The 17,146-nt window shown below is 47.7% G+C and overlaps 1 protein-coding gene across 1 annotated transcript in view; it reads right to left on the bottom strand.

Annotated features, from left to right (window-relative positions):
• LOC126531401 (uncharacterized) overlaps positions 1-17,146 on the bottom strand; it is a 107,653-nt gene that overhangs the window by 64,687 nt on the left and 25,820 nt on the right. Inside the window, exon 2 of the mRNA XM_050178914.3 lies at positions 1,039-1,342. Within this exon, the coding sequence (XP_050034871.1) occupies positions 1,039-1,342 (304 nt within the window). The remainder of the gene's footprint in view (positions 1-1,038; positions 1,343-17,146) is intronic.

Genomic DNA, 17,146 nt, shown 5'->3' with positions numbered 1-17,146 from the left:
ATGTTTACGGCCGGTGCTCGAAGCCACAACTAGAAGAGCACTGCAAGCTTTCTTTACGTGCCTGCAACAATCCAGAGAACACGTGTTTCGAACGCTAGCTGTACTATTACTAATGCGTTACCTATTGTATACGAGCTCAGCTCATCTACTCGCTTTGAATGGTTGCTACCCTCCGAATATGATCTGGGTGGGTCCACAGTAAATAGACTCAGCATTGCCCCGTATGTACTTTTTGTTTAATTTTATTAAGGCGGCTTATATGTCTCATCGTTCAGTTATAAATGGCATACCCCCGTAAGCACGTCGACGACGCGAAAGATACAAAGACTATCATCATCAATGGCTCATACCCCCGTAAGCACTCATACCCCGTAAGTAAGCAAGATGGATGATAAAGCGAATGAAGTGGATGATAAAGTGAATTAAGTGGATAACTAAGCGAATTAAGAAGGATGACTAAGCGATGTAAGAGAATGACTAAGCAAATCAGAGTAATGGAATTAAGAGGATGACTCGGCGAATTAATAGGGACGTCTAAACGAAGTAGACTAAACGAATTAAGAGGGTTGAGTAAGCGAATTAAGATGATGAATAAGCGAAGTAGACTAATCGAATTAAAGGAGAAGTGTACGTCGTATGTCTGTCTTTAATATATCGGCACTTGGGCGTTCACCTTCAAGGAGACTTAGGGATACCATAAGAGACCCTCTGAACTTTTTTTTCATCCCCTAATATATCGTCTTTCATTCCCTGCGCCTCACAGTTCTACACAGAGTAAACAACTAGTTTTTTTATACTGCCTCACCTCCCTGTCTTACTGTCTCTTTTTTCCTTCTCTCGCGCTATTCTTTCCTTCCATAGACAGCACATGGCAAAATATTAAAATACGCCTACAAACATCTTCAAAAAAACTGATTTTCCCACCAATATCTAGCCTTTATATTACTTGGGCACTTTTCTTAGAAAGTAAAGGGGGAGAAGGGAACAGTTGAATGGCTTATATATGTGCGTAGCGGGAAAGGCGTAATGGTAGCTCACCTTCGAGGATCATGCCCATGGCGCTGCGGTACTGGGCCAACGAGAGGTCCCTGGCCACAACCAGCGTCAGGGGTGTCCGCTCGACGTCTTCGTCCGGGTCCTCGTAGAAGACCACTAGCTCCGTGTTGGAAGCCACCGTGCGGATAGTTTCGTACACGGGCTCGCCCTTCACCAGCGAACCGAGCAGGTTCACCTCGGCGCTGAACTGCGGCGAGTGGCGCACGAAACGCACCCAGTTGCAGTGGCGAACCTGCCGTGACTTTTCCAGGTGAACCTCGTCGTAGCAGCCGAAGCGATGCCGGATCTGGGAATGAGACAAAGAAGGACACAAAGGCCCACATTAGCCGAAGTTCCATTTTCTCCGTTCTCACGCAGTTTCGGAAGGCATAAACCAAATGGTAATGGATTTGTTTGTGTGGTTTAAAAAAAAAAAGATAGATGCTCAATGCAGAGAAGTAAATCGGAAGCCAATCGTGAATTCAGTTTGCTAATCTGATCAGGGGAAGTGGTAAGGAGAGAAAGAAGAACGAAAATGAATCATCACATGCACAGTAAGAGAAAAGCACACATACACATACATAAAAAAGAACGCTTTCTCCAGTGTTCGTGTAATTTAACGTCTCAACGCAACACCAGTGCTGTGAGATACGCCGTAGTGAATGGCTTCGTATTAATTAATCTGAATGCCCTGCAGGGGATCCCCAACGTGTACCTGAACTTACTTACACGAGCACTTTTACATTGCGCTACCATCTATATGTGGCCGCCGCTGCTTGGACTCTTAACTCGCACCCTCGGGCTTCGAAGCATGTGCTTCGAACCTCACCATGCACCTGATCTCCCCCCAGCTTAATCTATCTATCAAGTTGTGGCAGTACAACGCCATAGCCACTGAGCCATCGCGGCGGGTACATCTTATTATTACAGGTGCATACTTTGCACTACATAGAGTCGCTTTGAGGAGAGCATGTCGGCACACTGTCATGAAATTTCGCGCCGTTTCCGGGCGCCACAATTTAGAACGATCATAACCGCTGCAAGGCACGTACTGCACAGAACTAGGATGGCACAAGAGGTGTTGTTTCGTACGGCAGCTATACCACAGGCCAAGAACGAAACGAGAGTGTGAAGGCACGCGGTAACTAGCTCTACAACGTGAGTTTAGGATGAGACACGACTACGCGGTTGTGTCCGAAGCTGTATATAGATAGCCACGGTAGCATGTAACACATCGCGAGTTGTGCCAATTTTGTGTTATGGAAATCGCCTGGACGGTCAGGCTAAGCCTGCAAATCTTTGATCTTTCTGACCGACCCCATATTTTCGCGGCCTTTACGAAACACAAGCGCAGTTCTGAACTTAACAGCCGTGGACAGCAATGTCCGTTAATTACCCCCTTCGTACAATGTCCTGATAACACTTGCATATGCTTGATGGTTGCTTGTGATAGGGCACAATACAGCGTGGGAAGCTTATTCATTTGTGAGAATGAGGTTGCTGTACAGGTTTACGATCCGCAATAGCTTGTGCGTTAAACTCTCCGGTAATTAGCGATATGAAGCCGCTGGGTTACGACGACGACTCGAAGCACTGAGTTCTCCCACACTCAGAAAAAAAAAATGTGTCAAGAAACGAACATGCTAACAGCTTTCCAATGTCCTCCGAACGTTAATGATGCGTTTAACAGAGAGCCAGAGTATTAACCTTTGTATAGCTAGTTGCGATGAGCGATGTGCTCTCTTATACATAACCCAAATGTCACATCTGCTGTGCCAGTGGTCATTGAGCTCTATGGTCAATAATCTTATCGAGATCCATCTGATCTGAATGATGGTTCCAGTTACTTTGAAATGTGAGAACTTCTCTTCCCAGCGTATATAACTGCTTCCATTGAGCAGCGGTCTCATTTCGATGGCACGAAAGAACCCCAAAGTTTAACAGCAATAACGTTAAATATCAATTGTCGGTGTGAACAGGTACCACTATTATGTAACATAAGAAAGGGCGACAACATTCAGAGCAACACTATATTTAACAATCTTTAATAAAGGAGTGTGATTTCACCAAATCAAACTGCAAGCTTAGGGTTGGGTCCTTGTAGCATAATACAGAGGATAAGTGTCTGACCTTTGCTAAGCATGTCATCATGCCAGAGCAATATCATGACCTTTCCAAAGCAATATCATAAGCCGCCGCGTGAGAGCATCTAGTGCGACGTGGCATCTCGCGGAATCTCGATCAGCTCACTTGCACTGATTCCAAAGATGAAGATCTCAAAATAAAACAATTGGCGAGGGTATCTGTTTCGCCGCTATGCTCCGGATGGAGACACACCAAGAAAGTCTGCAATCTAACAGCTCTATTGCTGGCCTGCCACTGCAATCCCTTTGTGCATGCTCGATCGACAAGGTGTCCCCTTTCTTCAGCTACATATATAGAGTTACCGATGGCGAACCGTGATTTCTTGAGAACAATGGACAAACGAGTGTAGATTTTTCACTGGTGTCGTTTCTCAGCCAACTGGCTTTCTTTTTCGGGCCAGCGCAAGGACCGAGGAAAGCGTGCCGACCTTCTTGCACCAGCCATGACTAGCTCTAACACGAACGGACGCTTCTCCATGTGACTTCCCTTGCGTGGATGGTAACATTCTGCACAAGATGACAACCTCAACGTGCAACGCGCGTTGCGGGAGAAACGGCGGCTGAAATTTAAGTCATTGCGCCGTGTAAATAACCCGCTCGGCTGGGCGCATGATTCACGCCGTCTCGCCGCATCGCGCTCGAAGCAATCCGCGTGCGCGCGACCATTGTAATATCGGGTCGTCGCCTCGGTAACGCCAGCATCCCAGGAGATGCCGCTCACGAAGTGCACGCTTTGGCGTCGCTATTAGGCTTGCGCATTGACGACGTCGCCGTTTGGCTTTGTGGCGCCGGTTGTTTCCCCCCTCCCCCTCTCTTTTTCTCTATATATTCTCAGCGCTTTGTTCGCACTTTACCATGGGTCGCCAGCACGGTAAGAAACCGCGGAAGCTTCGGCAAGAACGTCGATGCGGACGAAGTCGAGATGTGAAAAGAAGCACCACAAGGCATAAAGACGAAAGCAAAAAAAAAAAGAAAGAAGAAAGGAAGGACGACCCGTCGGGGCGTATTAAACCCTGGCGTCTAGCTGCTCGTACACCGTGCCCGACGCGTCCGTATACAACAGACACGGCCTCGAGGTCGTGCGGAATAAAATTCGGCTACCGAAAGAAAAACGTGCGCGCGGGTGTAGGACAGGGCTCTGACGGGCGAAGAAGAGCAAGAAAATGTAGAGCTCGGCGTATACGGTGGACGGAGGAGGCGAGGGGTGCGTGGATGCGAGAGTCGTGAGGGATCGGTCTATGCGAGCCGATCATATGCCATATTGGGCCCGCCGCTATCCGCTTTGGGATCGACTTTATGCCACTAAGAGTGCGGTCACGCACGCGGCACACGGAAGGGGGGCTTCCCTCCCGTCGTGGCTGCTGTATCACATAGGCGCGCTGCAGACGAGTGGCGTGCGATGCTGCACGCCCGCAGTCGCCAATGTTTCTAGAACGCCAGCGGGAGTTTATAGCATCGCCTTCTCCACACGTGCGGTGATGGCACAATACGTATCACGATTACGATGCGTTCGCGACTACCGAATAGCCAAATTTCGTGCATTTTATTCCTTTTTATGCTTCGTTCTCTTTTTTTTCCCTTCATCTCGCTTTAGCGCTCGTGGCGGCACGAATTGAACCCGACGTAGCGTGGGAAACGCACTGCGTTGCGTGAAGTCGTGAACACAAAAAGCGAGATAAAGAAAATATTCTGTGTAATATGATGACACCTTTCAACGTTGAAATGTGACTGAGTTTGCAAGGAACGCGCCTCGTAGTATTTGTCCCTATGTGAATAATCTGTCTATAGCGAATGTGAATGGAGAAGTTAGATTGCTAAAATTGACCCGTCGGGTACAGAGACATCGGTGACTGTTTCAGCCCCGTGGTGTGGCTGCTTGTATAAATGAGGGTTCTGCGCTTGATGATCATGAAGATGAGACAACTGAAAATTGAATTAGAGTGTTTGTGTTCGATATTAGTAGATTGGTGAATGAAAAAATAAAGATAATAACAAAGCTTACACATGTAAGCCTAATTACCTTCTCAATTTCAACTTGAGTCGACGAATTCCTACTATCACCTTTTAGGAAGCAATTCTTTAATTCCTCGGCTTCAAGAGAAGGAATCTGTTGCAATAATAGACTGTGACTTTGCTGGTACTTTTACTTTGCGCTGCAAACGAGTTCTTATATTAGCTAGCTTACGTCTACCCAACGTTTGCAGCATGTCTAACCTGATTAGCGACGACAAGGAAAAAGATTGTCATTAGCGATATCAACAATGTTTATAAATCTTTTTCGTCATTAATGACAACCACAATCCGCACATTGTCTAATGTTAAGAAGAAGGCCTCAGGCAACCCTCTACGTCTCCCATACGTTTTGTTTATCCGACCCTTGTCCAGTCCCAATTCGTCGTGCCCAAACCCAAAGACTATCAGCGCTTCCTTTTATTCCTATTAATCTTCCAATCGATTGTTCACCTTGATCATCAATACACCAGCCTGCCATAGCCGCTGGGCCACCACGACTGTTTCGCCATGGTCTTGTGCTCGGTGAGGCCAAAACAGAGTATCAGACTGAGATATTCTTGTGAATACAACATCTATTTTGTGCCAAGTCTGTGAGCTGCCTCACTATTGTGATAGACATCCGGTAAACATTGATGGCCTTTCATGGTTTGACTATTTGATTGGGAGCTGCATAATGATTACTTCCTATTCGTGGGCTGCCAAAATCTCAGCTCGAAAAGAAGAGTCTATTTATCCCAGGCACCATTTGTAGCGTCATTTTACATATATACCCATACTTTATAGCCTGCCTCGCTTGAGGAGCATCTCTGGTTAAGACAGCATTACAATTCTGAACTATACAAGCTAGGATCCGAGACGCCAACAAGACGCCCAAAGTGTGAAGAATGTGTGCAGCCGTGGTTGAGAGTGACAGTTAATTATATTTGCTGGTGGGCGACCGCTGAAGTATACCTGCATAACCAAAGCGCGTCTTTTAAAACTATAATTGAGCGTTGATTAGCAAGCCCCTCTGAATGACAACCAAACATACTCAGCAGCATTGACTACGTCCCATAATTATGTAAATTAGTTTTGGTTCCCTTACAATGTGTTTTTTTATAAACGTCAATCATTGCTACAATCCGCAGGAGTAAAACGACCTAGATTGAAGAGATCTATACAACACGAGAGAGAACTCCTAGGCAGGTGTTTATTTCGATATATGCGTGAGCTCTGCTAATGAAGAAATATCCAATTTGCTGCTTGTAATTGCTGCATTACCAACCTTGAAAGGTCGGATGACAAGTCGATGACGTGTGCCCTTGAACATTTCGTTGTGAACGGCTGTAGAAACGCTTTATGAAACATGTGTGTTAATTGAGATTCACTCGGAGGGTACGCTCTTTGACGCTGTAACAGCGCCGCGCCCCCGTCACGGAGCGACGTCTTGACGACATGCTCCTTCTCTCTGGCTTCTAGGTTGTACACGTCTTTCTTGTACATCCACATTGAATATGGAAGGAATAATGGCAATAAGAAAAAAAAAAGTTACCGGGACTGGCGAAGTTGATCATTTAAATTGCATCAAGGAATACGCTCCAAGCTTCCCTTTCAGAAAATTCTGAAGCAGCTCATTAATTTAATAGGGTTACTAATTTAGAACCAAATCTCCCTCCAGAGATATGTGCCTGTACTACTTCTTATCCACCATGGCGCTATCACATGCAAGCCGCGGATACATAGTGTCATTCATCCTGCGTGATAGTTTTGACGACAGGAAGATTGTGTCGGACCCTTAAGCGATATACAAGCACAATAGCTGTCGCGTTGCGCGGACTCTCACGTTGCCTTTCTCTGCCTGCCACAAGCGAAGTGTGACAATGACAAAATAAAGTTGACAGTATAGTAGTCTCGCATAAAAATACTACGTGAATGGAAGGCGACTGTTTTTTATTACTGTTCTTTATGCATGTGTATGTGTCGTGTCTGCGACTACTTTGCCCATGCTTGCCGAAAAGGTTTATGGTGTCTATGTGAACCTGTGCGAGGTTTTTATACTTAAAGTGCGTGCTCTATGAGACAAACTCTGAATACTCAAGTTCGGCTCCAAACTTTGTAATTTTCCAACTCCACGGCAAGTGTAATAATGTCTTCCGACTATCTGGCATTCAGATAAGGGCAGAGTAACTCAGCGACAAGAGGCAGAAGAGGTCACCGTCACTTCAGGATTCGGGAAAGTTGTTCACCTTTTCAAATAAGCGATAATATCGCTATCACTCATCATACAATGTCAATAACGCAGGTTCTCGAGAAGGCGAACGTCTCCTTTCACCCAGGTCTTCTATAAAGGGAAAGCCTCCGAAAGAAAGCCATGGTCTGCAAAGAAAGTTAAATCACGCAGAGCACGACAGTGACACCAGGCCAGGCGGCGCACGTCACTCCAGTGATTTACAGAACTTGAGATCGCTAAATACCCCGCTCTTCAGCAGATACGAACTTGAATGGTGGGATAAGCGCGCGCTTGACCCAAACAAACTGACCGCGAGCCGCCATCGTACACAGACATGCGCCGTCCTTTTCTCCTCCGACCTCGCGAATATACACGTCTATCCAAGGCGCACGCAACCGGAGTTTTCCGAGAGCGCCCCATAGCAGCAGCGTCCGCGACAAGGTCGTGCCTTCGGAGTGAAAACACACTGAAAAGGATGCTCAAAAAGCTCCTATATGGGCTCCAGAGCAAAGCCATATAAGCCTCATAACTCCGACAAGAGGTACGTGGACTGGACAGAAGGAAGAAAAGTAGCCTCTCTTTGGCTTGAAATATAGGGCGGGAAAAGCACAGTGACAGTGTCTGCGCGCTCTATATAGTATATATGGACGTATATACCCGGTGTGAGCATGTGCGCGATGCACTCTATAGAAGCGGGCCCACAGTATAAGCTGAAGGAGATAAAGAAAGCCATTATCAGCTCGAGCTGCCAGCAGACCACGCGGCCTGTTCTCCCCGCTTTCCATAAATCATACCCGTCGTCACCGCAGCAGCCGGAGCCGCCGCAGCGGATAGTCGGTCGCACAAAGCGAGGCACGATGACCCGGGTTTTAGGGTCTCTGGGCGCTGCTGCCGCCATCGTTGGACCAACAGGGCGTCTTTCTTTCTTTCTTTCTTTCGCCCGGTTGAACACTATATAAGAAAGCAAAGTCAACCGGAGAGCTTTGGCTTAGCTCTACGTCTGCGCGTCCTTAAAGCTGTGCTCTGCGAGAGCTTTATGGTTCTGGTCCAGCAAGGTGCGCCTTGGTCACGAAGTAAGGGACCATACGTTCGCGCGACATTGGGCAGTGATTAGCGATAAGGGCAGCCCCAAGCGCGAAACGACGGGGTAAACAGTAGGCGCTGTAAAATGAGTGAATAGCGCACCCACCTCCTGGAGCGCCCGTGTGTCCTGTTAGCGTGACGGTTGTCACGTGTCGATTGCCCTGCTCTCTTCGACATGATAAGCGGAGAAACGGAGTGGAGTTAGCGAGAACACAGGAGCGAGCGAGCAAATGTACGCGGCGTTTGTGCGCTTGTCCTGCAGTGGTACCGGCAACTTTTCGGTATTACACTGCATGATTCGAAATAGGGATGGCCTATAGACGTGTCGTCACTTGCGAAAACGCATTGCTGCGCTAGTTAATTCATACTTGCACGTTTAACCAGCGCGCAAACTTAGACGGTGAAGTATAGCACAAGACAAGCGCTGGTCTTGTGTTTACTTCACTGCCCCGTCTGTGCGCTTGTTAAACCTGCAGGTCGTCACTTGCGTCGTGAGCATTGGAACAGTATGCGGAAAAGCATGCAACGCAAAGCAGATTGTTTCAGCTTGCTTTTAATCTAATGCTTGTTAATGAGGGGAATGAAATGGGCATTGTGTAAGTCATACAGCGGTCGCACGCATATATACACAGTCGTGAGATCCTGTCCTTTAAGCTCGCTGGGCCATTTGCTCTATTCCCGGACACGGCGACCGCATTAAAACGAGACCGGAATGCAATAACTATTGGGTACTTGGATTTAGGTGAACCTTAATTCGCAGCCGTCCACTACACGGTATTTCTCAATGCCAGCCTTGGTGTTGCTTTTAATGTTAAACTGCTATCAATCAGTGCACCTCTTGACAGCGCTAGAGACACGTACGGAAAATTTGCCGTTAATACATTAAGTAAAGTCAGCAGTTAGTACAGCACGCAAACATGCACTACATTTACGCTTGCAACAAGAAACTTCGAGTGGAAAGGAATCACACAAAAATAAGTGTTGTCCAAATCAAGGTTGCGAGGGAGAAGGGGTAACTAATGCAGCCTTTTGATTTGCTGACCCAGCGTATAGTCCCAAGCGGCTAATACAGGTCGTGTAAGTATTCGTCTGTTTAAGGTGTACATTAAGCTTGCCAAACGACTGCGGAATCAGAGCAAGAATGAAAACGTTGCTGAAGACAGCCGGGCGATACCGGCGTTCTCGTTAATTGGCTCTCAAGAGTTATCTCCGCGCCGTAAATTCAAAGTGGACCAATTTAACGAGCTGCGGCGCATTTCCAGAGCTGATTAGACCCCGACGGGTGGCAGGCAACGCAGGCAGCTTCGCGAGAGGCAAATCGGCCCCCATAACAGCTCGCATCACACACACGCGCACTTCAGGGAGTACATAAACGTGGCTACCCAGTTCCACGAACCATTTCCCCGGACTGCTCCCGGGAGCGCTGCCTGGCACGCGCCGCTCCCATATATTCCCGGAAGAAAGCGCTAAAACTGAGGAATGCGAGCGCACCGAGCACGCAAGTTCGCCCCCTTTCTTTCTCTCGGCGCAGCTTTTTCCGCTGTCCGCGGCATCATACGCCTGGCAAGAGAAGTGCCGGGGGCACGCTTCGGCATCGGTCATGGCCAGCATTACCCGCGATAGTTTAATAAAAAATTCGCTGCAATTGATTTCTGCCCTGGTGGAAATAGAGGGGAAGGTCGCGGTTTCGACTCCCCGTCTGTGGTGGCTGTATTTGCACGGAAGCGCAATACAGAGCTCGTGTGATCTGATTTCTGTGTTAAATTATTCTGACATCCTTAATTCGCGCCTATAGCAAGACCTTATACCATAGCGTCCTCCCTGCGTGCACTATTGAGACTGTGAAATAAACTCAGAGAGTCAGGCCCGCTACAAGCAGAGCTGTCTGTTTCTGAGGGAAGTGATGTAAATGTAATCGACGGAACAATAACCACCATGAAAGATGCCGTGCGACCAAGCTGCAATTTGAACGCGTAAAACCATGTCATCAGTGGACATGTATAAGAAATTTCACGTTGTTTGGGTCTTAAATTATATAACTCTGCTAGTATATAGTCGCGGACCTTGCCCGCTTCCAGCATTCAACGTCGTTTACGTACCCGCACTGTTTGGAACCGTAAGGAAAACGCGGACAGTGAGAGCTCAGCGTCTTCTCTGTACGGCGCAGCAGTAGCGAAGGCGTTGAATACGACAATGTCGATTGGTCGAGAGTTAAACGGTGTGTAGATAGGTGCAGTGATCCGAAACGCACAGACGTCATATTTAATCCTTGCGTCGTGGTCTTCCGGCCCACTGGATTTAGCGACGAGACACGAGCAACAATGCGTGTAGCGGCTCTGCACACCTACCCTACAGAGGTCGTCGATGTACGGAGAGCAAGGCGCGGCTTTACAGCGACGCGAGAGCGTGCGCGCTCACGCGCCCGCGAGCACGCGATCATGGGTGACGAGGGTTCACGGTATAATGGCGCGCCACAAAAGGACCATTATGCGAGTGCTGGGCGCTGATGTCCGAATCTTTAATCACGTTTCGGCTGCTCCCTCTCTCTCTTGAGCCACGTACACATGCAGGCGTGGTCGCGAAAGCCTGCCGAAGTCTTGAAGGATGCACAGCTGACGAACCAGTGGCTCCGCTCTGCAGCTTTTCGACCGCGTCGCGTCTTCGCCTGCTAGACGAGAGAGGATCCCCATACTTATCGCTCCGGAGCTATCCAAAGCCAACCAAGGGGTGAGGAAAGCCTTGATCAGTCGTCATCTCCATACGTGACCGGTCGGGCCGGCGGAGCTAAGGTAGGCGTGCGACCCAGGTGAGAAAGAAAGAAAGAAAGCAGGAAGGAAGGAAGAAAAGAGCGAACAAACAAAGCCAGCAACCGAACACACAAAACGCAGGTGCCGCCTCGGGCGGTGTCCCATCATCTGTTATTCAACTCGGCGAGAGGTTCAACACGGAGGAGAGGTTCGACAACGCGCGCTTCTCTTCCTGATGCATGTATGCACGGACGCAGGTGAATTAATAAAGTGGCTCAGCCTCAAAGTTAGGCGCCGAACCTGTGCTAGTGGCTCAACGTGAACAACAGCTCTGGTGACGCCGCTTTTCCGCGCGACTGCGCGTTTCATTTCATTTCATTTTTATTCCTTAAAGACCCCGTAACGGGGTATTACATAAAGGGTTATACATAAACGGACACTAACGAGAAAAGTTATTTCTTCTGTATCAGTATACGCTTCCACAATATTAAAACATCACTCTTACCCCGACAAGATATTTGGTAAGCCAAAAAAAGCGCAATAACAAAAGACGGGTGGCGACGCCTCTCCGAAGTTGCTGCGCCAGCTCACTGTGACGTCATGGATTTTGACAGCGTCTTCTAGGGACTACTTAGTTCTTTAGCGGTAAAGACAGGCAACATTGTCTTCAAAAGAAAGCCAAGATGGAAGATGGCGAGATTGCGGAACTTTTGCTGAGCCAACGCGTTTTAAATACGAAAAAATATATATATATATACTTTGAAATTTGTGACTTCCCAGTGACGCACCAGCGTTGGGGCTTTCGCACAAAATTCATAACTTGAAACCTTGACCTTCATTTTCTCTTCTAATAACCAGAAATTAACGACAACAGAGTTTTTAAAGAACGCTTTAACTATCTAAACCAGCTTAGTGTGCTGCTTTAGTGTCTCTTTAAGTGGCTATAGTCCGAAGCGGATGGAACGAAATGCGCGATGAAGCAAACTCACCTACACCACCACCGCGTCACTTTCTGCAAGAGCGCCCAGCGCACGCACGCACGCACACACACACGCGCACACACGGGCTGTAACTATAGGGGTAGTTCTAGGTTCTGTTGACTATACTTTAAACGAGGACAGGGGATGAGGAGATGCAAAGAAGAGAGAAAAGCACGAACGAATAAGCAAACCGCGCGCCTAATTCTGTGGTAGCAACAGTAGCAGGTCGCGTTCTCATAGTCCTTATAACGAAGAATAAACACAATGCAGGCATCACGGCGCCTCCTGAAACCGGCTTATTGCGTGAGAAAAGTGGTTCTATTCAGAATGGGTGTTTACCGAAGAGGACCCGTGCGGTATATTACATAGCTAAGGTATAGCACCTCCGCAATAGCTCTTTCCTCTTTCGGGAAATCGTTCCGAATGACGCAAGCGCAGCAATCGTAATGACCCTTGTTTCTCCCCCGAGTCGGGTCTCTGCGCTCGCCACTCTGCTCCCACTGTCTCCGGCGGAGAAGAGAATGGCGCCGGGACGAAATAAACCGCGGCGGTCGCACTCAACGCTGGACCGAGCAACGGCGTATGTAATTGCCCCCCCTTCGCTGACGTCATCGTCCGGCGTTCACCACGGCGCCAAGTCGTGGAGAAAACGAGGCGTGACCTATGCGTGCGCGCTCCTTCTGGAGACAGCGTCGCGATGGCAGCGAGAACAAAGAGGCGAAAAGTACCTCGGCCGCTGCGCACGGGTGCCCACTGGGAAATTTAAGACTCGAGCTCGCAGCATCTGCGTCTGAGATGTGTGTTTCCGTCAGTGCGTGTAGTTGCGTTCTCTCCCTCTTTCTTACGTTTGGTTGTTGTCTACGTTTCACGGCTACTTTGTTAATAAACTCACAAACAGAGTCTACTCGTGAACATCCGGCCATATTATTTGCCCGTTCTTCAGTCAAAGCAGCGCAGACAGTTTGTATATTTAACACGAACTCACTTGATAAGCATGCCTAAAAACTTGAACTGCTTTATCCTGAACAGATGTACTATATGCTCAAAAAGCACCCAGAACACAGTTCTCCGACGCCAACTCGCAACAAGAGAGATTTCATGTGGTATAGCGGGCTCGTGTCGTGTGAAGGAATGATATTTAAATTGTATATCCTTGGATTTTCGTTTCTTTTGTTCAGTTTGCTTCTGCTGTGTCTGTGTGCCTCCCGCACGTGCAGTGCACATCAGACATGCAAGTATACTTGTAGTACCATAAACGCAAATAAACAAAACGCCCGCATGCTTGTTTTCGCTGAGAGAGGTAACCAGACCGGAGGTTATCGTGCGCTCATCTTAAGGCGCGTTTGTTTACATGTCACGTGAAGTCGTCATGGTATAACGAGCCGCCCGAGAAATGAGGCAGCAATTATACAATTACTGCATCACTAGGCAATTTGAGGACTCAGCGTCTTGTTTTCTCTCAAGCCTGTAATTTACTCGTCCTTAGCTATGTAAGCTACATGGCTTGTCGCCTTCGAGGCTCACTCGAGGCGTATATCTCTGCACGCGGCTGCGCTCCCGATCATAAAGATAAGGCGCTCTCGGGTAACGTCTCAATCTACCTAATGCAGATTGCGAGATGGTTGCCCGATCGTCTGCAGAAACAAAAACTCGCTGTTGCGCACGAAATGAGACCGTCTCGTTTGGAGCAATATATATGCTGTTACCTTTTTGACACGTCAACATAGTTTTCAGTTTGCGTAGGTCGAAAATTTGTGAAACCGCCCAAGTTACCAGAAGTATAATGAAGCCCATAAACAAGTTCTCGTTGTGTTCTTTAATTCGTGCTTTTTAAAATACGTTAGTTCTGTCTTACGTTCGTTTGCTTTCCACAGATTTCCTTAAACACAGATTAAAGGGGGGGGGGGGGAAGTAAAAACAAACACTTAGTTTCGTATTACTTTTCGCGCGGTCTTCCGGGTTTTAAAATGTGCATGTAGGGACAAATGATTACGTTTCATATCAATCTAATTATTCTAATTATTAATTATTATTATTATTAATATATTTAGACTTATTAATCTAATTAGTGTGTAGAATGATTCAGACAGCATAGGTGAAAAAAAAGGGATTCGGGCCTAGCGGTATTTGCCGAAAGACGCTTCTAACATGCAAATACATATACTCGCATACGTTCGAGGGCAGCCAATCCTTCCCGTATATACTTATAGCTCTGGCCTCATTTCCGCGGAAAACGTGTCCAAGGAGCAATTAGCAGCGGACACCGAGATGGCTCCATATATTAGAAAGAGGGCGCGGCTGCTACATATATACCGCGCGCCTCGTCCGCAAGAGTCCCACAGAGGCACCATTAGACCCGCAAGGACATGTATCTGCATTCCTCTTTCCGGTATCGAACAACTTCTCTATGCTAGCCAGATGCAATCGTCCCCGCGCCGATGCTTCCTTTTCTTTTCTTTTCTTTTTTCTTGTAGCGCCTCGGGTAACCGCTCCTGTAGCACCACGAAACGCTTCCCTCGCAATAGACCACCTCTGGGCTGCAGGGCGCGGTAAAAAAAAAGAAAAAGAAACACACACACACACACACGCACACAGAGTCACTCGGTGTCGTGCTGTACGATCCTTCTCGCGTGAATTCGGAGCAGATGACTGCTTTTCTGGGTGCGTATTTCTCTCCGCGCGCCCGGGGGAGTCCGAGTCGGAGGAGCAGAAATTACGGTGCCTCGAAGAGAAGGCGAGGGCACGCAACGCTTGAAGCTCCACCTGAGGAACAGGTTGTTAGATACCTTAGACGATGAGATGAAGATGACCCTCTCATACACAGTTGCGAAAGCTGCGACAGAGAATGAGGGAGTGAGAAACAGAAGAAAAGCTAAAAAGTAAAAAAAACGAAAAAGAAAGAAAAGTAAACGCCAAGAAAACAGGAGATTCAGGCTCCATAACGGACAGCTGTGGGTCAGCGAGACAAGAAAGTCTACCACTCAGTCCACGCAAAAGGTAGATTCGATGGCGGAGACTTTTGAAAAGAACTCATCGACCCCTCTCGCAGTTGCACGCGCGATATCTATACGGTAATGCGCGAAGTGCGTGCCAGAGAGCGTATAATGCGTGGCGTCGCCTATCTACAGATGACTTCCGCTCGCCACTCGTAACATGCGTGCTCCAGAACAGAACAGCATATCTCACAGCAGGCCATTTTGTTCTTCTGCTTCCTCTTTCTCTATACTGTGGTGTGTCATCAAGGCAAACACGCACTTCAAACAACGAGCATAAACAGGCAAGAACATTGCAAAGCCGGGCGCGGATTAAGGTTCTAGTTACGCGCCCCAACTAAGTGTACCTTCTCGCGAGGAAAAGCCATAAGGAAAGAAGTGGTGACGGTCCGTACGTCTCTGATCGGGCGGCCGATACTGAACGCACATAGGCGAAGCGCCGAGGCGGACATAAAATCGACGGCGGAGCAAGCCGAAGGTGCAATGATTATTTGCAGCCGAGAGGTTTTACTGCTGCTCCGGATAAGCTGCGAACAAATTCGAGAGCTTGCACGTCACACGCGCTTTTTTTTGCGAGGAATGAGCCAGTTACACCGAGATTGAGAACTAGTTTGTTTCACAGCCGGAGCTACAGACTTTTCCAGATCGCGCGCACGTTTGGCAGTAATCAGCGACCGATACCGACAGCGCAAATAATGTGCGCTGGTGACGCAGCGATGTATAGTGCGGCGTGTCTTGAACTTCGCTTTGAATTTTACACAACTGTGCCTTATTATTTTTTGTAGGAACGGACATCAAGATAACCATCCATATTTAAAAGGTGTGCCTGTTCTCTCTGTCCGTGAAAAACGGAAAAACGGACGCGAATAAAAAAAAATGTTAATTGAGAACTCAGAATTCCAGTTAAACAACGCATCTAGTGCAGTCAATGGAGCGCTAAAGTAAGATCGCCACGAAAATAGAAAAACAAAAATTGTTCTGGAACTTCGAAAGCGAATGGGCTATGCCAGATCTCATAGTATTACATGTAAAGTTTGTGTATGATTAGCATACACACGTGCTAGCGAGGTTGCGCGTGCGTTGGTTTGCGTATGAGTAAAGATGCCATCGTCAGCGCATCTAAATTTCCAACGGTTTCCGTCAGTTGTCGATACAGTCCGAGAAGACACTTTCCGATGCGCCTCACGCCGTATCATGCGTCTTCCTCATGCGCTAATTCGTATAGTATGAAAAATACAAAGTAAAGGCGCGAGCGCGTGCGTGCCTCCTGAAGTAATTTTCAGAAATGGAAGATCCTACAGTGCTTCAATTAACTAATATGTGAATAGGCTTTATAGACAAGTAAAATACCTATATATCTGCACAAGAATTATAGAAACATCATTGTCAAGTACGATCATCCCCAAATAGCATCGCTTAATACCCCGAGATGGGATAAGAGAGAGAGAGAAAGATTAATGATAGCTGTCCCGTTAGCCGATCTGCAGCTTGGCATACTGCTCATTGTTTTGGACAGAGAACTTCGCCACTGCACAAAGCCTACTCGCATCGCTATAACGCACAATCCTTCTCAGCGTAGTCAAACCTGACTCAAGTATATTCGAGCGTCTCTATTTTCAAAAGCTTTGTTATCCCTCACTGCGTTCTTTTTGTCCTCAGCAAAGGTTTGAAGAGTGAAAGTCATGTGCACTCACCGATGCAAGGCCAACGGAAGGAACTGGAAGACCACTAGTTGTATAGTGCCTCTTAAATATCCTTTCTCCAACAGTGCGACGTTACGCCCTGCTCTTTGTCAACGCGTCACTGTGAGCGCCGCCACCGCACACCTATGCTTGCCGTTGTCTCTGCTTGGAAACAAGCGTGCACGTATTACTATCGCGCTCTGGCTCGAAGAACAATCGTTTTCCGAGTGCCGCACTGGAGGCCGCATATGTCAGTCGAC

This window comes from Dermacentor andersoni, chromosome 5 (assembly GCF_023375885.2).
Source record: "Dermacentor andersoni chromosome 5, qqDerAnde1_hic_scaffold, whole genome shotgun sequence".
NCBI classification, from domain to species: Eukaryota; Metazoa; Arthropoda; class Arachnida; order Ixodida; family Ixodidae; genus Dermacentor; species Dermacentor andersoni.
This window is presented reverse-complemented; position numbering and strand designations above follow the sequence as displayed.